At 32.4% G+C, this 24,264-nt stretch overlaps 1 protein-coding gene across 4 annotated transcripts in view; it reads right to left on the bottom strand.

Moving 5' to 3' along the window:
• The window catches only part of CNTLN (centlein), a 305,405-nt gene that overhangs the window by 104,912 nt on the left and 176,229 nt on the right, over positions 1-24,264 (bottom strand). For all 4 annotated transcript variants that reach the window (XM_057498718.1, XM_057498720.1, XM_057498721.1 and 1 more), the window contains 2 exons: positions 23,043-23,162; positions 7,533-7,633 (listed from right to left, as the gene is read on the bottom strand). In XM_057498718.1, coding sequence (XP_057354701.1) covers positions 7,533-7,633; positions 23,043-23,162 — 221 coding nt within the window. The remainder of the gene's footprint in view (positions 1-7,532; positions 7,634-23,042; positions 23,163-24,264) is intronic.

The raw sequence follows: 24,264 nt of genomic DNA, 5'->3' as shown, positions 1-24,264 counted from the left end.
AATGGACATCAGTTGTCATTGCCTTCTCTCTATCCCCCAGACCAAAAAGTTTCAGCAACAAGGGAAGATTTAACTCTCATCATGGGAGAGACTAGAAGTCCAACTGAACCCAAACTTTGTTGCAAACTGTCAGACTTCCCATCTATCCTTCTATGGATCCATTAATCTTTTCTAAAATCATTTACTTTCCCCTAAGAGGCCTATATCTCTCCTCACCTTTCCCTATTAAGATGATATGTAATCCTGAATTATAAAGCTACCTCTTAGAGTTACACATTTTTCTGTGGGTATCCCCCATGTGTACATCATAAGGTATACATGTTAATGAACTGCTTTTCTCTTGTTTATCTCTCTTTTATGCAGGGATTTTAGATAAGAACTAAAAAGGTAGAAATAAATTATTTTCCTCCCCTTACAATTAACTTTTCTACACATCTCAACATGATGCTTCCTGCACAAACTTTCTTAAAGATCTATTTGTGATTATATCAACATTGGAGATAAAGAAAGGTGAATACATATCAACTTGTGTATTGGCAATTTCCTAAAGAATATTACTATTTTTATTCCACTTGTAGGAAAAGTAAAATAAGGATCACAGCAAGTAGGTTTTACTTTAGAAGCTACTTATAATAAGATATATGTATTTGGTCTTTTTCCCTGGCTATCAACACAAAGTTTCTAAAACTCTTTGAATTTCCTGAGTGATATGAGTGAGAGGAATATATTTTATTATTTATAACTATCCCCTTTCAACAATAACTGACTTTATGTTTTTAATTCATCATTAAAGATGAGTCTTTTCCAGATAGAACTGACAAGAAAAGGAAGAGAGTACTATACAAAATTGCCCAAAAGTATTCAATAGCAGAGCACATTTGGGGTTTGTTTTGCTGGTTTATCCAACCAGGGTGCAAAAATTAGGCTAAGCATATAAAAGATAAGGCTAACAAGGTAGGCAAGGCTAGATTACTGTGAGATTAAGGAATGTGGGCTTTATTTTCTATCAGTTAGGAAGTCACTAAGTAAGAGAATAAGGGAGATTAGGAAATCTGCATATTAACATACTAAGAAGAGGGCCACAAAGGAATGCTCTTATAGAGCTACATCAGAGAGCACTTATAAGTGGTGTAAAAAAAAACCTTTTTTACAAAATGTATTGCATAGGGTTTAGAAACTTCTCATTTTTTCTCTTTAAATTTTTAGGTATTTAAATATTCTCTCAATGACTATATAATTGAACTATGGCCAACAAGAATTACTTAATATTAATTATGCTAAGAAGTAAATGATATTTTGACATTTTAATTTTTTTCCATCAAACTTATACTTTTACTACATTTTTTAAATTGCATAAACAATATTCTCCTAATTCTGGCAACTTAAAAACTAGGATGGAAAGCGAACAATCATCCAAAGTCTGACCACCAACAAAGCAACTGTTTTCATTTTTCCATGTTGCTATATAGTTCACAACTGTTTTTTTTATTGAAGTATCATTGATATACAATCTTATATCGGTTTCAAGTATAAAACACAGCATTTCAACAGTTACCCATTTTATTAAATCCTCACCTGCACTACTGCACTTACTATCTGTAAACACAGGAAGATATTATAGAACCTTTGACTATATCTCCACATTGTACAACCATCTTTGTGACCAACTTACGATTGAAAATTTTCGTGCCCCTTTATCCCCCTCACCCTTCCCACCCACCCTCTGCAACCCTTTCCCCATGGTAACCACCAGCCACTTCTCAGTGTCTATAAGTTTACTGCTATTTTGTTCATTTTGTTTTGTTTTGTTTTTACATACCACAAATAAGTGAAATCATATGGTATTTGTCTTTCTCCGCCTGGTTTATTTCACTTAGCATAATACACTCTAGAGCCATCTAATAATTTTATTCCTTTTGAAGAATGTTGGCTTCAATAACCCAATGTGTCCTAAAGTTTTTTCCCTTGACTTACCTATAAGTTAAAGTAGGATGACCATATCTCAAGGCCTGATTTTTTTCAGTCAGTTTCTTTTTTTATGTAACCATCCATCTTTCCTTAACAGTAAATAAATTTGAGATACTTGCCAGAAATTCTAAACTCAGTATGTATGCCAACTAACTATTTATGAAAGTATAAGTTTGTTTCTTTTTTCTGTAATTTTTTACTTAGGACATTTTATTTTTTATTAAGGAAATTTATTCATTTAGGACATTTATTTGCTTTAATTAGTATTTATTAGTTATTTTTACTTATTAAGGACAGTCTGAAATTTGCAAACCATTCATTCCATCCTAAATGCTTTATTTCCTGGATTGAGCCAGACCATCTAGAAAGCCATATATTTGCAACATATACTAATAACCCTAGCGTATTTCTTTTTTCATTTGGTCTATGCTTTTACATCACACTATGGTAGATAGTTCCTCAGCAAATGCTTACCCCCTTCCTTCTCTGCCTTCACTGATATAGAGAACCCTGATCCACTGAGCTTGGCCATATGAATTGCTTTGACTAAAGGAAAGTGGATATGAGTGTGTCTGTTATATGCTTAGAATGTAAATGTGTTTCTGCTCTTCCCTTGGAAGTTTCCAATACTTGCTTTGAAAAGAACATTCCCAGGAAGTTACTGTCCCTCTTCAGACTAAGCTTGAGACTGAGACATGTGGAGCAGTATGAATCCAATACCCAACCTGCAGCTGAGTTGCTCCAGCCAAATAAGAGAATTCCTACCTGCAGCACATCTGCCCCAACTGATCTGCAGAAACCAAAAGCAAGAAATAAATGTATTTTATTGCATGTCTCTGAGATTTTGTGGTTGTTCATTTTACAGCTAAAGCTATCAGGTATGGAAATTGATACCTATAGGTAGGGTGTTGCTATAATAAAAACCTAAATTCTGCAGCATTAATTTTGGGACTGGGTGGTGGATGGCAAAAAAATACAGGAGACTGTGAATGTGGTGATTCACATTATGTAGTGGCAAACATCTGGCAAACTGCCACAGAATATAACATGGAAGACAAAAACTATAGCTAATAAATTTGTAACACCATTCAATAAGGAACTTCCAATGTTGAATGCTGAAAGTGTTGAGTTGGATTTTGTTGGCTGCACTTGACTAGGTACTATAGCAAAAACAGCTCAGAAAGGAAGTGGCCATAAGCATATGGAAGTGCATAAGTCCCAGTACTTTTAGGGTAGGAAAATGAAATTATTTCTCACTCTATCAAAGGAGCAGCCACTGAAACACTAGCAGGAAAAAGGCCAAATCTAAGACACTGACATTAACACATGGCCTCTAGGTTTGACCATCATGCCTGCTCCTAATAATCTCTGAAAGCAATGGTACCTGGTAGAACCTTTCAGCTAGACAAAAGGATTCCTAGAAAGATTATGGGTGAGGGCCTAAAAAAGCCTGATATACTCTCCCTACCTCCACAAAAACTCATGCTGATAATATTAACTGTTGCTAGTTGTATTTAATAAAATGACATTTTATCCAAAGAAATGTGGGTGGAAGTTATAATGTGCCAGTTACAAATGTGGGCCTAAGAGGCTCTGTAAGTTTAGACTTTGTCCCTTTGTGGCACAGAAACAAATACATGGAACAGAAGTGAACTTCACTTACAGCCTTGTTTCAGGCTATAAATCAAGTTCAGTTCTGGACTCAGGTCCCCCAACCAACCATATTCTTATCCGTACCTGTATTCCTAGCCCAGTTGCCTCCACTAGGCCTCCATTTGGAGGCCTTCTCATTGGGAGCTCTCTTTGGCTAAGGCCTTCCTCAGATTTTCTATAAAGAGAAATTTGGTGTAGTAGGGAATAAAGGTATTTATATGAGAGTTCTAGAGGAGTGAGAACTTATGTGAGAGGAAAGGTAATGAGTTTTTTGAAGGGCATGCTTAACTTTTGCAATCCTTGTGAAAATAGCCAGGGGTAAGCAGTTAGTAGGAAATAAGAAATACACATCTAGTAGGTGGAGAGAAATTACTATTCATGTACATTTGGGATTTTAATCCAAGGAAAACATGTTCAATGACAATAAAAATAAGCCAGAGGCACCAGATATGAAAAAGTGATTTTCAGACATTGGGCATAAGACATTGCAAAGTAGTTATCCCTTAGAAAGGGCAAGACAATGAAGTAAAAACCCTATGATGGCTCCAGCTTACTGCCTAGAGAGTTTGTTTCCAGCCACAGAACATAAATGGGGGACCCTAAATGGTGACTGGTAATCTTCTTAAATTGAAGAGACAGACCCCAGAGTCCAGGGAGGCCAAGGATACTAGAGTTTGCAGGGCAAGGTGCCAGAAAAGAGAAGAATCTGCTCAGAGAGAGGACAGCTCTGAAGATCTACAGAGATTCCCTCTCAAGTCTTCAGCTATGTACTGATAAACACATGCATGTAAGGAAACAACCCAAGGAAAGAACCACCCAAAAGGAGGGAAAAAATCTCCAAAGTTTACACCAGTCTAAGAGTAGTTCATGCTTCCAACAGTACAGAGAAAAAATAAAATTAAAAGACACATTATGTACAATAGAAAGAAGATAACAATGACAGCAAAATTCTCACTGGAAGCAAATTAAGCCAGGAGATAATAGACTAAAATTCTTAAAGTACCAAGGAAAAAAAAAAATCAATGCAGAATTCTATACTTGGTGGAAATCTATTTCAATAATAAAGACAAAATAGAGATTTTTCTTTCAGATATATAAAAGCTTAATATTTATCATCAGCAGATGTGCACTGGAAGAAATATTAAACAGAGTACTTCAGGAAGAAAGAAAATGACACCAAATATAAATCTGAATCCATAGAAAGGAATAAAGAACAGTAGAAATGATTCTCAGATGGGAAAGAAAGGGCTAGTTACATATAAGAGTCCAGCTAAAGCCAGATAACAATCTGAATCCCTAGGATCACTTGTTCCAGAACAGGAAACACTTCTCTAGTAAGTGGAGTGAAATGTGGAGCATTTAACAAAATATAGAAATCCAATCTGGAACAAAACCAATTAAAAGGAAATTTACCAAAACCCTGAATTTGAAAATGAAAAATAGGAGACATTCAAAGGATACAAAGCAGTAATTTGAAGAACTGAAGCAATAAATTGAGAAACAAAAAACATCATTATACACTTAAACGAAATAATAGCAAGAACAATAGAAAGACTATAGATGGCTAAAAATTTAATTACTGATGAAGGAAAGTCTTGTGATAAACTGTAGGAAGAAAAATTTAATTACTGATGAAGGAAAGTTATTGCGATAAAATATAGAAGGGAAAAAAAAGATTAAAGAATTAGAAGAAAATAGATCTGAAGGTCAGACACAAAATAATGTAACATAAAAAAACTGATGTCCTTGAATTAGAGCATACAAATCGAATATGTAAAAATATATGCTAGAAAAATTTCCTTGGAATGAAGGAAGATCTTAACAAATTATTATAAAAGATAATCCAAGAAAATATGATTTAGAACAAAGTATCAAGACATAGTTTATTTAAATTTTAGAACATCAAGTTTAAAAGTCAAAGTTTAGGCATCCACATACAGAAAGCAAGTCACATCCAAAACAAGGAGTGAGGTACAGGAGGAAGGTGAAATCAGACACCTCTCCATAATACACCTCCACAGTAACTATCTAATTAAAAATGAGTAATATCTAGAAAGTTTTAAGAGAAAAAAGTTTGATTCAATAAAATTATACCCAGCCAGTTTATCCCTTGACTGTAAAGACTGTTGAAACACATTTTCAAACATCTAAACTCTTAACAATATTTGTTATTTTAAGATGGTTAGTTTGATTCCTTCATGGAAAAAAACATACTTTCAACTAAACTGGCTAACCAAGCAATCAATTGAAATAAAGAACTCATGAATAGAAAGGCCACAGCTTTAAAAAAATGTGAAGAGTTCTGAGTCCATAATGTATAGAAATAACACTTTAAATCTGAGGAATTCAATAGTTGTAATATACAAAGTTAGAGACTTTGATAAAATTAAGAGGTAATTTAATGAATAAAAGTAAAGATATAGGGAAATAAAACGAAATGTTTTATAAAAATGATTTTTTTTTTCATCTTGCCTGGCAAGATGTTAATTTTTTAAATGCCCTTAAGTTGAATATATAATTTGAAAAATACAAAGTAATTCCATCTTCAATCTTTTTGGAACCTTCTCTTTAATGTTAGAGGTACTCTTATAAATTAGTATTTCTTGAAGTAATGAAACTTTTACCTAATATTCAATAGTTCCTTTACTTTTATACATCTGTTTCATTTAGTTGACTCCAAAAAACATAATATATAAATATCTTTTTTAACAATAGCATACAGTATGGTTTTCTTTTTATACAACTTATCTAAGCTTCTTTTTATAATTATTAAGAGATGTTTGATTTGATAGTTACTTAATATTGAATTTTGATTTTTAAGTGTTTGCAAACTCAGGGTTTTCCTTTGCTTTCTTCTTTTTATCCTTTATCATTCCTTGAATTTGTAAGTAGGTATAGTTTTTCCAAAAACAATAAAAATATTATTTTTAAAAAGGAAACCAAGGACAAAGTCACAAAGAACCCCAAAGGTTAAGGAACAAATGGAAAGAGATTCCAGTACAAGAGATAGAAGATTAAGGCAAGAGAAGTAGGGAGGAATATCAGTGTTTCAGAAGCCAGTGAAGAAGTAAGTTTAAAATATGAATATAAATCAATGGTGCAAAATAGAAGGCTTCAAATACTGGCCTTCAGAAGTCACCAGTGCCCCTAAATAAGAGAAATTAGAACAACAGTAATTAAGACAATAGCCAGATGAATGGCATATAAAACCTTAATTTTAAAATACAAATTAATTAAGAATAAATTATTAAGTATAAATTGTCAGTGCCTAAAAAGTATAATGGTAACAGTTAAGCCATATCAAAGATAAATAAAAAGAAATCCTCATATTAACCTTATTTTACTTTATTCTAATTTAGTACTAAAGTATGGACTGAAGTCAAATAGTAAATATCTTGATTTTAACAAAAGAATAACCTTTCAGTTGAAACAGATACATCCCCCCTCTTACTAAACACTTTAAGGCTAATGGTCAGGAGGGTTACAGATTTGCAGATCTCCAAATTACCTTCTATGATTTGACCCCAGGACATTAAATGAGAATGAAATGATTTCTAGAAAAATGTCATTTCCAATGAAAATATAAATGAATTATTGAAATTGAGTACAGTAACTCTGGATTACTTACAAAACTTTGAACAAGCCTAACTAGTAAAACTATGAATAAAAAATGAATACCTTTCTCCTCATCAAACATTTCTTTAGAATTTTTAATAAATTATGAAGCTGACTTTTAGGTGTTCTATTTGATTTTATCATGAAAGGTGAAAATGTTAATGAAGGATCAATTAGAGAAGCACTGGGAAGAGGAAAAAATAAAGGCAAGATTCTTAGAAGAAACTGAAAACAAAACATCAAGAACTGGATAATTTTTTAAAGCCTGCACTGAATATTTATTCTCACAGAAGTACCTTCTCGTTTTTCTGCCATACATATTTTCAACTTTTGAACTGTTGGCTTATCAGTAGACATATGTACTTTAAGTTTATCCAATTCTTCTTGAAGATTCAGCCTATAAAAATCAACACAATAGATAATTATTTAACGTGTAAGTTAAGGAATAATGCAGTAAACAAAGGCAGCACAGATATTTAACAATATATGAATTAGACAGTAGTAAGATGAAAGCAAAAATTTATTAATATTAATAAATCCTAATTGAATTTTAATGAGGATGTGGAAAGTAAAATGTCATAAGTGATTTTTATTTTTATCTCATGCTAAATAAATAAATAAATAAATAAGTAAAGCAAAGACAAAGAGCTCTTAATAGTAAAATGGAATTGAGCTACCATGGCGAGACCTTGGCTCAATACTGCCCATGGAATTGCAAGAGCCAAGAGCAAGCCACCCCAAGACGTGCCATTGTGAAAAACTCATACACCAGTTTTTTAAATCTTGACAGAAAAAAAAGGTGATAAGTATATATTTAAAAGAACAGGTTTGCGAAACAAGAAAAGACAAATAAGAAAAAGAATGAAATGATATACCTAGAAATGCTAACTAAAACAATTAAAATTAGTAATAACAATTAAAACTCAATGGATAGGTTGAATAGTACACAAAGCTAACAAAATTGTTAAATCTAAGACAACAGAAAGAAACAAAGAAGAAAAATTGTAATTACATATAAAGTGTGTTGGAATGAGAAGCTCAGACAGCATCTAATAGAAATTATTCAAGAAGATAATTGAGGAAATGGGAGAAAACAATATTCAAAATATGATGGCTGAAAATTAAGAACTAATAAAAAATGCAAGTTAACAGATTAAGAAAGTATCAGAAATTGCAAACAGAACAAATCAAACTGTATTCACACTTAGAAACTTGGTGAAATCACAGGACACAAAAGAAAAAGAGGCAATTTAAAAATTAATCAGATTGAGAAGAAGAGTTAATTAAGAACTAAAGAACTCTGGAATGACAGCAGACATATCAACAAGAAAAGCAAGAAGGAAAATAAGTCATATCTTACACATTTCAAGGTTTACTATCATAAATCCTAAACAAAAGAACTATCGAAGAATATATCTTGGGAAGAAAAAACCTCAAAAGCAATGTATAAAACAAAAAAGGCAATGATGATGCAGGATATTTGTACAATGAACTAAACAAACATTTATTATGTAAAGCCATCTTAATATCTAAATGAAAGGAGACATAAAATAAAGTATAACTAAAATTCTGAACAACAAAATGATATAAGATCAAAGAAAGGATCAGAGTTAAAGTATTTTAAGGTCTTTATATTTAAAGCATTTAAAGAATGGAAAACAATATAAAATTTATAAATCAGAAGAACAGAAAAAAATTATGATAAGGTAAGAATGGGCTTTAAAAGGTAGAATAAAAGCATATACAACACTAAAAAAAAACATTAAAGACAAAGATAGTCATTACATAATGATCAGAGGAATGATTTATCAAAAATATATCACTAGTTTTAAACTTTCATATACTCAACAATATAAGAAATATAATTCTTACAATTATTCAAATAATAAAAATGTATATAAAGTAAAAAACTAGTCTCTATTTCCCCTCAGTTTACTTCTTGAAAAAATGTTTAGTTTGACATATATGCTTATATTTCTTGTTCATAAAAACATAAATACACATAGATGAGAATTTTAAAAACTGGGATCCTATGATTACATTTACAGCTTCTCAGATAGGTTACAGGTTGGTGGGAATGGCACACATACACAGCCATCCACACAGTGATTAAGTTTGGATTAGGTTCTTACTTTGTTTAGCTTTAGCTTCTTAAGAACATGGAACATACAGAAGCAAGATGTCCCCTCAAAGAAAAAGCAGATGTCGTTAATCTTAACTTAGTTTTCCTTGGCTCTCAGACCACTAACCCTGCAGAGCAAAATGTTCCAGTTCTTGGAAATGGTATTTATTGCTTAATGAAAGGTATTTTATACTTAACACTTTTTCTTTTTTAAGAAGAACTCACACAGTCCCTATTTTTAATTAGAAGTATTTATAAACATTAGATGGTCCCTAATGACTCCCTTGTCCTTGAGTCAACAAAGCACATCTTAACAGTGTTTAGAGGATTTTCTGACAGAGTCAGGGCCTAAGCACCCATGATGAACACGGATTCACTGCCCCCTTATTCTGGTGTTTCTGATACTCTGTTTGGTATGAGGACCACAATTCAAAAATCTACTTCTTAATGGGCAAATTATATGAAACGACTATGTTCAGATGCTGAACAATAGGTTGCAGAGAGCTGTGATTCCGTGAAAGAAAGGAAATCAACAAAGAGAACCTTAATATTAGTATGGAATTCTGCTGGGAGGCAGACCATGATGCAAGGAGAAGGGTCCCAAGAAACATATGAGAGCCTCACTGACCAGAAGAAAAAGAGACTGGAGTTTGGGATGGCAAAAATATCTGTAATTTGTGAAGCACAGTATTCAGAGAAAAAGAAGCTACAAAAAGAAAGAGCTACAGTAATCTGTGTAAGAATTCTTTTGAGTATGTGGCTGAATATTTTCTTGCATAATGCATACTATGAAACTCAACAAAGTAGGCAGAGAACAAAACCAAAGCTACTAGTGGAACTACTCCCACAAGATAGGGAGCTCACACAGGATTGGGAGACATCTGAATTCTGACCAATTAGGAAAATTTTTATTGAACACCAGCGGCATTTAACAAAGAACCCAAAATACAAAATAGACAAATCCCTAACCAGACTTTTCAAGAAAAAGAGAGAGAGTACAGAATAAAGAAAAACAGAATCAAAAAAGGAATAGTCAAAATGGATACCACAGAAATACAAAGAATTATAAGAGAATTCTATGAAAAATTATATGCCAATAAATCAGACAACATAGAAGAAATGGGCAAATTCCTAGAAAAACACAACCTTCCAGGATTGACCCAGGAAGAGATGATTAAAAGAAACAAACTGAATTGGTAATAATAAAAAAAAAACCAACAAACAAAAGTCCAGCACCAGATCGCCTCACAGGTGAAAGCTACCAAACATTTAAAGAAGAGCTAATACTAATCCTTCTTAAAATATTCCAAACAATATAAGAGGGAATACTTTCAAACATAATCTGTGGGACCAGGATCACTCTAATACCAAAACCAGATAAAGACAGTACAAAAAAAGGCGAGTAGAAACCAATATCATTGATGAACAAAGATGCAAAGATCCTTAACAAAGTATTAGCAAACAAAATTTTAAAATACATCAAAAGGATCATCCATTATGACTAAGTGAGATTTATTCCAGGGATGCAAACATGGTATAATATTCATAAATCAATGTCATACACCACATTAACAACAGGAAGGATAGAAACCATATGATAATCTCAACAGATGCTGAAAAGCATTTGACAAATTTCAACATCCATCCATGATAAAAACTCTCAACAAAATGGGTATAGAGGGAATGCACCTCAACATAAAAAAAAGCCATATATGACAAACCCACAGCTAACATCATACTCAACAGGGAAAAGCTAAAAACTTTACCTCTAAGATCAGGAATAAGACAAGGAAGTCCACTCTCACCACTTTTATTCAACTTAGTACTGGAAGTCCTAGCCATGGCAATCAGACTAGAAAAAGAGATAAACAGCATCCGAATTGGTAAGGAAGCAGTTAAACTATCACTATTTGCAGATGACATGATATTATATATAGAAAACCCTAAAGATTTCACCAAAAAATTATTAGAACTAATAACTGGATTCAACTAAGTCACAGGATACAAAATCAATATATGAAATCTGTTGCATTCTGACATATGCTAATAATGAACTAGCAGATAGAGAAATTAAGAAAAAATTCCATTTACAATTGAATCAAAGAGAATAAAATACCTAGGAATAAACCTAACCAAGGAGTTGAAAGACCTGCACTCTGAAAACTAAGACACTGATGAAAGAAACTGAACACAAATAATGAAAATCTATCCCATGCTCATGGATTAGAAGAATTAATATTGCCAAAATGGCCATCATGCCCAAAGCAGGCATTTTTCAATGAACTAGAGAAAATAATCCTAAAACTCATATGAAACCACAAAAGAACTCAAATAGCCAAAGCAATCTTGAGAGAGAAGAACACAGCTGGAAGTATCCTGCTCCCTGACTTCAAGCTATACTACAATGGTACAGTGATTAAAACAGTATGATACTGGCACAAAAACCACACATAGATCAATGGAACAGAAGAGAGAAACCACAAATAAATCCACACTCATATGGTCAATTAATATATGACAAAGTAGGCAAGACTAAACAGTGGGGAAAGACAGCCTCTTCAATAACTGGTGTTGGGAGAACTGGACAGCTATATTTAAGAGAATGAAACTGGATTACTAACACAATACACAAAAGTAAATTCAAAATGCACTAAGACCTAAATATAAGATATGAAACCGTAAAACTCATGGAAGAAAACATAGGCCAAAATCTCCTGAACATAAGAATGAGTTAACTTTTTCTGGATACATCTTCCCAGGAAAGAGAAACAAAAGCAAAATAAACAAGTAGAGTGCATCCAACGAAGAAGCTTTTGTAGCAAAGGAAACCATCAACAAAACAAAAAGGCAATCTATGGTATTGGAGAAGATATTTGGAAATGATATATCCAATAAAGAGCTAACAATCAATATATACAAAGAATTCTCATAACAACAAAAAAACCAAATAATCCAAATAAAACATGAGCAGAGGACCTGAATAGACCTTTCTCTAAAGAAGACATGTAATGGCCAATAAGCATATGAAAAGATGCTCCACATTACTAATCATCAGGGAAATGCCAATCAAAATCACAATGAGATATCACCTCACACCAATTAGAATGGACATTATCCAAAAGACAAGAAATAACAAGTGTTGGCATGGCCGTGGAGAAATGGGAACCCTCCTACAATGATGGTGGGAAGATAAACTGGTGCAATCCACAATGCAAAGCAGTGTGGAGGTTCCTCAAAAAAGTAAAAATAGAAATACCATATAACCCAGTAATTCTACTTGTAGGAATTTACCCAAAGAAAACAAAATCTCTGATTCAAAAAGATATGTGTACTCCTATATTTATTGCTGCATTATTTACAAGAGGCAAGATATGAAAGCAACCAAAGTGTCCATCAATGGATGAATGGATAAAGAAGTGATACATATATACAATGAAACATTATTCAGGTCAAAAAGAAAAAAGAAAGAATCTTGCCATTTGTGACAACATGTATGGACCTACAGGTATTATGCTATGTGAAATAAGCCAGGCAGAGAAAGACAAACACCATATGATTTCACTTATTTGTGAAATCTAAAAACAAAACAAAATAGAATAGCAGTAGTCTCCTAGACACTGAGAAGTGACTGGTGGTTACAACAGGAGAGGGTTTAGGGTGGGTGGGTGAAATAGGTGAAGGCGATAGAGAGGCATAAAATCTCAATCATAATATAAATCAGTTACAGGGATGAAAGTACAGCATAAAGAATATAGTTAATAATTCTGTAATATCTTCCTATGTTGACAACTACTAGTTGAAGTGAGCATTCAATGCTGTAGATAATTATCAGATCACTATGTTGTATACTTGAAACCAATATATTATATGTCAACTACAAATCAATTTAAAAAAGATTGTTTCTAAATCTTCACCATTACAAAAATACTGCAATGAATATCCTTACTCATATACCCTAGTTCATTTTATTTAAAAAGTTCCTAAGAATCTATTGCAGAGTGGAGTTTTTCTCTCAAGGATTTTATTCACCCTATGATTTTATATACTTATGATATCCAGTGCTGTTTCATGTTGGACTGATTTCTAGACAGATACATTTAAATTCTCATTTTATTAACTCATCATTAACTCTTATAAGGGATCATACGGCCTTCTGTCAAAGCTGTAAAATAATATGTAGGCCAACTGGATATTCACATGCAAAAGAATGAAGTTGGACCCCTACTTTACACCATATAAAAACATTGACTAAAAATGTACCAAAGATCTAAATGAGTTAAAACTGTAAAACACTTAGAAGAAAACCAGGAAGTAAATCTTCATGACCTTGGATATGGCAATGGCTATATCGATATGACACCAAAAGAATAAGGAACAGAAGAAAAAATAGAGTAGACTTCATCAAAATTAAAGACTTCTGTTAATTGAAGGATATTATCAAGAAAGTAAAAAGACAACCCACAGAATGGGAGAAAGTATTTACAAATGTCTAGTAACCAGAATACGTAAAGAACACTTACAACTCAAAAACAAAAAGACAACCCAATTTTTTAAATGGGCAAAACACTTAAAATAGATATTTATCCAAAGAAGATACACAAATGTCCAATAAACACAAGCAAAGATGCTCATCAGTCATTAAGGAAATGCAAATCAATACCACAATGATAGTTCATTTCACGTTCAATAGGATGGCCATAATAATATTAAAGGAAGAAAGAAAATAAGTGTTGACAAGGATGTGGGGAAAGTGGAACCTTCATAGATTGCTTGTGGGAATGTAAAATAATGCAGCTACTATGAAATTAGTTTGGCAGTTTCTCAAGAAGTTAACATAGATTTACTAGATGACCCAGCAATTCTGCTCATAGGCATATATCCAAAAGAATTGAAAACAACTACTTGTATTCAAACAACTACTTGTACACAGTTGTTCTGTAGCAGCACTATTCACAATAGCTAAAAAGTGGAAGCAACCCAAATGTCCATCAATAGATGAATGAATAAATAAATTTTGGCATACATATGATGGAATATTATTCAGCTATAAAAAAGGAATAAAATACTAATACATACTACAATATGGATATACCTTGAAAACATTATGCTATGTGAAAGAAGCCAAAAAGGGTCACATATTATATGATTCTATTTATATAGCATATTCACAATAGGTAAATCCATAGGGACAGAAAGCAGATAGTGGTTGCCAGGAACTGGAGGAAGGAAGAAATGGGGGGTTGTGGGATAACTGCTTAATGGGTATGGGGTGTCTGGGTGATGAAAATGCTTTGGATTACGGCTGTATGAGATCATGGCTGTACAATACTGTAAATGTATTAAACACCACTGAATTGGATGCTTTAAAATAAAACTAATATGTTATTTGTATTTTGTAAATGGTTATCCAAAAATAATTTGTTTCAAAATATTTCATGATTAATAGCCTTTTTTCTCTAAGAATTTTATTTTGAACTCATGTTAGAGAAATGCAGTTCCTAAACTCCTCATTTCTACATATGGAAAAAATAATATTCTTGTTTGGTTAGACAGGAAGTCTTACTTTGCAAAAGAAAAAAAATTAGCTGAACTTTCCTATCATAATATTTTAATTTTAGCTTCTTAAGCAATTACTATTGAATTTTATGAAATATTCTTTTATAAACTATGGCCTACAAATATTCAACATTTAACCCAAGAGAGAAGAAAGTACTCCTTCCTGAGCTATGTGTTGATCTATAGCTTGTTTACTTTCCATCATTTATTTTAAGAGCAATGGAAAGACATTTAACATTTTTAAACTGGGGAGAGATATGTTTAAATTTGTAATTTAAAAGAACACTGCAGCATTGGGGGAAAAAATTGATTCAAGAGGTAAGACTTGAGATAGGTAGGTATGAACAGGTATATTCTAGTTGAGGGAAGATATGATGTTGGTTTGGATAAGGGCATTGATAGTAAGAATAGAAAGAGATATGGTACAGATATTTCTGTTGTGGAATCATTAAGACAGCACAAATTTGCAATCACAATATAGATCGGTCATGGGGATGGTAGCACAGCACAGAGAATACAATTAATGACTCTCTAACATCTTACTATGTTGATAGACCACAATGGAGGAGGTGAGGACTTGATAATATGGGAGAATGTTGAACCACTGTGTTGTGTATGTGAAACCATCGTAAGATTGTATATCAATGATACTTAGAAAAAAAAAGACAGTATAGACTGTTATAAAGTCAGATAGAAGAATAAATCAATTATAATCCCCTAGTTTTCTTGTTTGAGCAGAGTCAAATTATAATGCTATTTATTTTATTCCCTGATTTATGCCACTACTATTCCTTTATTATTTTTTTTATCACACTTTAGCTTGTTTTTCCTGATAAGCTATGAGATCTGGATGAGAAGGTTTGCGTATGCTTTCTCTCTGTTTACCAGGGCCTAGCAGAGTACCCACTTGCAGCATTTTATATAGGCTATGGATTACTGACCCACTGCAAACTCTTGATTTATTTAATCAAAGGTACAGAAAACATATAGTGAATGTCAGCACACCTTCCCTTTGCTTTTAGGGTTCCTAGTAAGGAGTTGCGGTATAAGAAAAACTTATCTGTGGCACATCAGCCCTTTTTTATAGTTTTATATCACTATTAAGAAGGAATGTACACAAATATTTTTACACTAATGTTTTTAAGGAGAAAGTTAATATGTTTATTGAGAACATGAGTTTGTTGGTTCATAAATATAACTTAGTGTCAGAAAGAAAACATCCTCAACTAAGTAAAAAAAGCTGAGAAAGACCACTGGCATATCTGAAAGCTTTCCTCACTCTGTCCTATCTAGCATTCCAAAGAGTGGTTTCATCTCACCAGCACAAAGCAGAGTATCCCTAGAATAAACCTCATTAGAGCATGAAATTCTTACTTGTCAGTATATCACTGAATATTCAATTCCCTAGCTTAGTGCCTGGCTCTGAATCATATTGTGTAAATACTGAAGAATAAAGATATGAATATTTGTCAGAAATACTAAAGGAACCAGCCAATTTATTAGTTCTTATATTGCTAAGCACTTGGCCTTTTTGTTAAAATATCATTATGATACAATAAGTAGAGGTATTTTATAAATCTAAATGAATTATAGGAACAATATTCCAAGCAAATTTCTCAAGTCCTCAGATTCTTATATGACAGCAAATGCTTCTAATCATATTCAAAGATATAAACAATATAATGTAGGTCACTGGTAGCATCATTTTAAAAACTGATCTAGAGTTGCCACACAATTTTTTATTAGGGTCTTGAGAATTTATCATTTAAGATAGGATTTGGATGTACTCAAACTTAGTTTAAAAGTAGTTTTAGTAATACATCTTCTTTTATGCAATCTAGCCTTAAATATAAACGATAATTACTACTGCATAAGTAGGGGTGAATCTTACTCCTTAGATAATCAGGACTAAGTATTAAACTAGATCCTAACATATAAAACAAAAATAAGATTGCTTGGTCCATAGAAGAGCAAGCTGAAACTTCTGATTCCCAACAAGAAGGAGTAGATGTATTTCTCCCTTTTCCTCCCATTAATTATAAAAACCCTGAACACAATACATAAAACAAATTTAAGGGGAGGAGGAGGATAGGATAGGGACTTTACAAGTAGAAGAACAACTCACAGTGGTAAGTTCCCTGGCTTTCTTCTTCCTTCCCTCCTAAAATCTCAAAGTGGGTATAGGAGGAACCCACAAACCAGAAAAGCCAACTGACACAAAGGACGAAGAGTCTCATGGAACGTCTGCTCTCTCCAACCAAAGAACCAGAAAAAGGGGCAGAGTAGGAAGATAGAAATCTTGTTGGTAATAACCACCCTACTCCAACAACACTGGGGAAGGAAAAAAAAAAAAAACGGCCCTGCTCTCAGTCAAAGAAGGCCAAGTGAGAAGCCTGGACTTCCACCACCCTCACCTCTTTACACACATTCCAATGCAATGTCAGCAGGAGTTCAGTTATAAGCTAAGACCCCTTACCCCTTCTGACAGTAATGATGTGATCCTGTCTCTCAGGCATGATATCATGAAAAGTTTGTAAAATAAAATATTAAATAAGCTCCCAAGTCTCAAAACATAATACTCCAAATATCCAGCAGACATACAAAAATCACGTGTCATACCAAGAACAAAGAAAATCTCAACCTGAAGGGGAAATCGTAATTAAGAAATGCTACCACCAAGATACTGCACATATCAGAATGATCTGACAAGGACCTTGTCATGGTTTAAGTAGCCATGATTAAAATTCTCCAATGAACAATTATGAAAAATCTTGAGACAAATAAAATAGGAAGTCTCAGCAAATGAATAAAAAATATATAAAAAAGAATCAAATGGGAAGTTTAGAATCAAAAATTACAATAACCACAATAAAAAAATTCATTGCATGGGCTCAATAGCAGAGATAACAGATGAAGGAAGAATCAGTGAATTTAAGGACAAAAAGAAAGAAATTACCCAATTTGAACAAGAGATAAAATGGCTGAAAAATAAAATGAACAGAGCCTCAGGGGCCTTTAAGACAATACTAAAAGATCTAACATGCACGTCAAATGAGTCTGAGAATGAAATAAAAAAAGAATGTGGAGCTAAAAAATTTATGTGAATAAATAATGACCAAAATTTCCCATGTTTGACAAAAGGTACAAACCTAGAGATTCAAAAAGCTTAGAGAATCCCAAACAGGATAAACTCAAATAAATCTATGATAAGACATATCATAATCAAACTTCTGAAAAATAAAGACCAAGGAAAATGATTGAAAGCAGCTAGAAAAACGATGCATTCCCTGTAGGGGAACACTGATTCCAATATCCTTGTACTCTTTATCAGAAACCATGGAGGCCAGAAGGAAATGGCACATTTTCCAAATGCTGAAAAAAAGGACTGCTAACCTATAATTTTATATCCAGTAAAAATACCCTTCAGGAATAATGGTGAAATGCAAACATTTTAGAAAAGGAAAACAGAATTTGTTGCTAGCCAACCTACCCTAAATAGTGTCAAGTAAAGCTCTTCAAACAGAAAATGATAAAAGAAGAAAACTAGGAAGGTCAGAAATGAAGAAATAACAGTGGAAAGGATAAAAATATCTCTAAATATTTTATGAGTATAGGAGGCTATCCTTCTTTTGAAATTTTAAAATATTTGACAGTTGAAACAAAAATTGTAACATCAGCTAATGAGTTTCTCAATGTATTTATAGAGAAAATGTTTAAAACAAATATAAAGGGTGAATATATAGGGACACAAATAATAGTAAAGTTTTTACATTCTACTTCAAGTGGTAAAATGTTGATGCCAGTAGACTATAATAAGTTATGTAAATACCTAGAGCAAACATTAAAAAACTTATTCAGAGAGATATGCTACAAAATCCTATAGACAAAGAAATGGTAATTCTAAAAAAAAAGTTCAAGTAACACACTGGAAGCATAAAAAAGGGAAACAGAGGAAAAAAATAGAAAATAACATGGCAGCCTTAGCTCTGACATAGCAGTAATGCAAAATATAATGTCAGCATGCAAAAATGTAATTTATTTCTATACACTAGCAATTAGAAACCAAAATCAAAATTATAATGCCTTCTATAATAGCTTCAGAAAATTAAATAATCTGGTATAAATATAATAAAATTATTAGATGTACAGAATCTGCATGCTAAAACTATAAAACACTGATAAAAGAAAAACTCAATCAATTTAGAGACATATTGTATTCATGGAATAGAAAATTCAACATAGTTATGTCAGTTCCCTCCAAACTGATATATAGATTTAGCACAATTTCAATCAAAATTCCAAAATGATTTTGGTAGAGACAGCTAATTTTTAACCTATTTATTTACCTAAAACTTGAAGGAAAAAGCAAAAGGACTCAAAAACCAAAACAGTTTTGAAAAAGAGTAAAGCTGTTCAACTCATACTTAGTTTAAGACATTAGAAAGCTACAGTAATCAAGACAGTGTGGTGTGCACAAAAGCTTAGGAATTCAGATTAATGGAATAAAATGGAGAGCCTTAAAACAGATCCACAGTAATATAATTAGCTAGTATTTGACAGTTACAAAGGTATTTACTGGAGAAACTATAGTCTTTCCAAAAATGATGTTAATACAATTGGAAATATTTGCCCCCAAAAATGAACTTCAACCTTTTACTCCCACCATATACAAAAATTAGCTCAAAATGAATCATAGAGATAAATATAAAATTTCTGAAAGTAAACATGGGATAAAATATTTGTGACCTTGGGTCAGGAAAATAGTTACAGATTATAGTTATGGATATAAAAAACAGATATTAGATATCACATCAAAACCATGATCAAGAAAAGAAAAAACATAAATTGGACTTCATTAAAATTAAAAGTATTTTTCATGCAAAAGACACTTAAAAGAATAAACAGCCCATTAATAGACTGGGAGAAAAAAATTTGCAAATCACATATCTGAATAAGGACTTGTATACAGAATATATAAAGAATAGTCATTGTTTAATTGGTTCAATAACCAATCAATTTTTTTAAATGGGCAAAAAGTTTCAACAACCATTCATCAAAAAAGATATAAAGACAGCAAAAAAGCACATGAAAAGATGATCAATATACTATTAGCCATTAGGTAGATGCAAATCAATATTACAATGGAATACTAATACACACCTACTGGAATCATCTAAAAAAAATGATGACAACATCAAGTGCTGACAGTAATATGGAGCAACTCAACTCATACAGATTCCTGGTGGGAATGAAAAATGGTATAGCCATACTAGAAAACAGTTTGACAGTTTCTTACAGAGTTATACAGACTGACCTACCAATGCAATTACTGGGTATTTGCCTTTAAGAATTAAAAAATGCTCTACAAAACCTGTGTATAGAAGCTCTATTCATAATTGCAAAAACCTAGAAAAGATCCATTCTTCAGCAGATGGATAACAAACTGGCACATCCATACAATGGAATATAATTTAACAATAAAAGAAACCAGATGAACCAATATGAATGAATCTCAAAGGCATAATGCTGAGTGAAAGAAGCCAGTCTCAAAAAGTTACAACTTATATATTACATTCTGAAAAAAGGCAAAGCTTATAGGAGAGAAACAATCAGCTGTCACTAGGTGGGGTTGCCAGGTTGGGGATGGTGGGAGGATTTGACTAAAACGGACAGGAAAAGGAAATTTAAGATGAGGTAACTTGTTTGTATCCTGATTGCGGTGGCGGTTACTCAAATCTATGGTACACATTGTGTGTTATATAATGCATAACAATGTTTGCTGAAAAAGTCAAAATACTATATATATATTAAAAACAAAACAAAAAAATTCTGTCTCATCAGTAAACAAACTTCAGTGAATAAAAGACTGATGTTTCCTAAGTCTTATTTCATCATGACACTTTTAGTTTTATTTTTAAACATATTTCATTAGAATGTTTAGTACTGAACACGTTCCCAAAAAAGCTCCCTGAAAGTAGAAAGTTTTTCTGATGTTTTCATTTCATTCACTTAGCAGTGTCTGTCACACAGCAGTAACTCATATTTGTTAATTGAATAAATGCTTCACAAAATAACTCAATCCTCCCCACCAAAAAAATATAACCATGTGATTTAAAGCTTTTATCAATTATTTAGCATTCTTTAAGGTTATCAACCAAACTTTACTACGTTAAATCTGATCTGGAAAATAACTTACAAATAACTATCACATTAATAAATTTCAATGTATTTCAGGGGGAAAAAATTTCCACCCTTTTAATAATGACTCTTACCATTTAATTCAAAGAGCTACTTGTACACACACCGCTGAATGAACAGAACAGGATTCTAAGAGTTCCCTAACTTTTTCAAAATGGCTTTTTTCTTTAGTTCTATTTTATTAATGACTAAAATAACCCCCACATAAAGCCCACTTATAGCTAGCTTCTGCTTGAATTTTTTTCGAATATATTAGATATTGCAACTAGTTAGATTAGGACTCTCACCTAATTCACTTTGTTCAAAATTAACTTTCACTTCTGGAGACACTTTGGAGACCACTTTCACTTTTGATAAAGACTATCAAAAATAGGATTGATACATTCTACAACATGGATAAACTTTAAGAAAACTTTAAGAAAGAAGATCGTCACAAAGGACCACATATTGTATGATTCCATTTATATGAAATGGTCAGAATAGGCAAATCTGTAGATAACAGAAAATAGTGGTTATCTGGGACATTGGGGTAGAAGGATTAGGGAGGTGATAGCTAAGTGGGGTGGCATTTTTGGGGGGCATAATGGAAGTGTTCTAAAATTTACTGTGATGATGGATGCAAACAACTCTTCAAATAAACTAAAAGCCATTGAATTGTTCACGTTAAATAGTGAATTATATGGCTTATGAATTATATCTCAATAAATACTAACAATTACCAGAGAATGTTTGTTGGACAAATCTATAAAGTATGTAAAGTAATTTTCAAAAAACAGACTTTATTATCTACATCAAAATTTAGCACTAAGGATATAATGTACTTAAAGAGGTAATTGGAAGTATACATTTAGATCTGATATGATTATATCTCCAAAGGTTTATCAATGCATGGGAAAAGTGGTAATCTAATGTTTGTAGTATCATGCGGTATATAAAATAGGATTCTGATTAACAGTTAAGAAAATTTAATGTTATTTAATCACATTTGTCACATGATACTAAATTCTAGTAATTAAAAAACATCCAAGATTTTAAAAAAGTTACATGGTCTGAGTGCCAAAAATTAACTCTAGATGAAGAAATACTTAAGTAGCAAAAGAGAATAATTATGTTGGTCTAACTCCTTTTTTTGTTTAAAAAAAAAAGTGTTCTTTCTTTGCCAAGCAAAATATAATAGCTAGTGAATTACAAGATCAAGGAAGCAAACTGTATGTTTTCTAAAATACGAGTATCCTTCATCAAGTTTTATACTTAAGGTAGCTAAAAGACCTATATGGACGGATCAGCATTAAGCCCAAAGGACAGGCAGTGCACAGCAAGAAAGAAAGCAATTCCCTCGTGTCTCTTGCAGGTCACTACCAAGGACCATGTTAGCAGATCCATACCAGACCCTTAACAGGCAGTTCTGCTGCTACCAGTAATTAGCTTGGACAGCTCGGGCTCCAAGAGTAGCAGCAAGGCTACACCATAATGAGCTCAGCTGGGATTAGCAGGACAGGGCAGGGAACCAAGAGAGCTCAGGCATTCTGCATTGCGTATGTATCTAGGAGATCAAACAAGGTTGGCTGCCTAGGTTATCCCCTCTCCACCTCATTCCAGAAATGAAGCACGGCAGTGTCTAAAATACAGGCTAATGAAGAGCGACACCTCCAACAGATGAGAGCCACATTAATTAACACAATCCCCAGATCATATTATACAGTTTCAGCTAGCACTAGCAAATGTGCAACTCTTTATTGCATTATACATATATACATATATATGTATATGTATATATATATTAAGCCAGTTCCTTTTTTTCTTTATTTTTTTGGGAAAAAACATTATTTCATTTTCAAATTTTATAAGGTATTTCTCTCACGGCCTTTAAGCCACAAAAAAATTCTCCCAAATGTTTATTTAAGTCTTTATTGTTAAAAAAGAAACTCACTTCTGAATCCTTAACTCCTGATTTTCTCTTTTGAAATAAGCCAGTTCTTTCCAAACAGCATCAGAATCTTCTTGTCGAAGTTGTTGGGGATCTGCTCTCTTTGTTTTTCTGATTTCAGTCCTGTTTTTAAAATGAAGTTGCTTTCTTCCTTAACATGTTCAAAGTGGAATAAAAATTCATTTACACATTCCCTAAAATTTAAAAATATCTATTGACCAAATTTCTACCTCAAGTTCATTTATGGAATTAATTTACTAAAACCTAAACATATATAAATTAAAATTCTGTGTTATAATTTTCTAATAGCTAAACTGCTACTATGGAAAGCAAATTTTTAAGCAGACACATGATATTCTTAGGTCTATTTCTCTCATTCACTCTATTAGTAATAAAATATACACTGTAGGATTATCACAGTTTCTAAAAATGGACTCTTAAGCAATTAACTTATCTAGAATTTGCCACCGACCAATCTGAATGTGATATATGTGCTTTATCTTAAAACAAGCTATTATCAGTGAGTATGTAAGAAAGTAATTTCCACACTTCTAATGATGACTAAAAAGTTAGGTAAGCAGAAGCTAAATCCAGGAGAAATTGCTTTATCACTGCTTTACTGACAAGCAATATGAAACATTTCCCATTCTTCAAAGAAAAAATTAGATGTGACAATTATCTACAAAACATGCCAAATGCCCTTTATGTTTTTATTTTCTGTACATAAAACAAACTCTCCTTTTTTATTTTGTAAAAGTGCTGTACTGGCCAATTTAGAAACAGTGTTTCTCTATAGAACAGACCAATGTGTATCATCAACATTGCCCTAAAGGATTCATCTCAAAAGATGAGATGGTAGTAGATTTTCTGTACTCATTCAGTCCTTTGCCCTCTGTTGATACTGTTAACAGGGGAGCCACTTACAACTAACCAAGATCTGAACACCTGTTCAGAGCAATTGAACTGAGACCGCCAATTCATTCAGATAAGCTGCAGAACAAACTGATGGATAGTAAAGATTTCCAAATTGCATACTAGGTTGAAGTAGTTTTAAGATAGTTAACTATATATATGAATTTCACATTTATCTTGTCTTTCGATTAAAACTTACATATTTTTTGAGCTAAAAACACTGTAATACCAGTTTCATTTTACTTAAAGTATTCATACTGGTAAGAACTATTTTTGCTCTAAGTTATATACTTTCATTAAGCTACTATACTGA

The sequence above is a fragment of the Manis pentadactyla genome, chromosome 3 (assembly GCF_030020395.1).
Source record: "Manis pentadactyla isolate mManPen7 chromosome 3, mManPen7.hap1, whole genome shotgun sequence".
NCBI classification, from domain to species: domain Eukaryota; kingdom Metazoa; phylum Chordata; class Mammalia; order Pholidota; family Manidae; genus Manis; species Manis pentadactyla.
The sequence above is the reverse complement of the archived record's forward strand: the minus strand, read 5'-3'. Positions and strand labels throughout refer to the sequence as shown.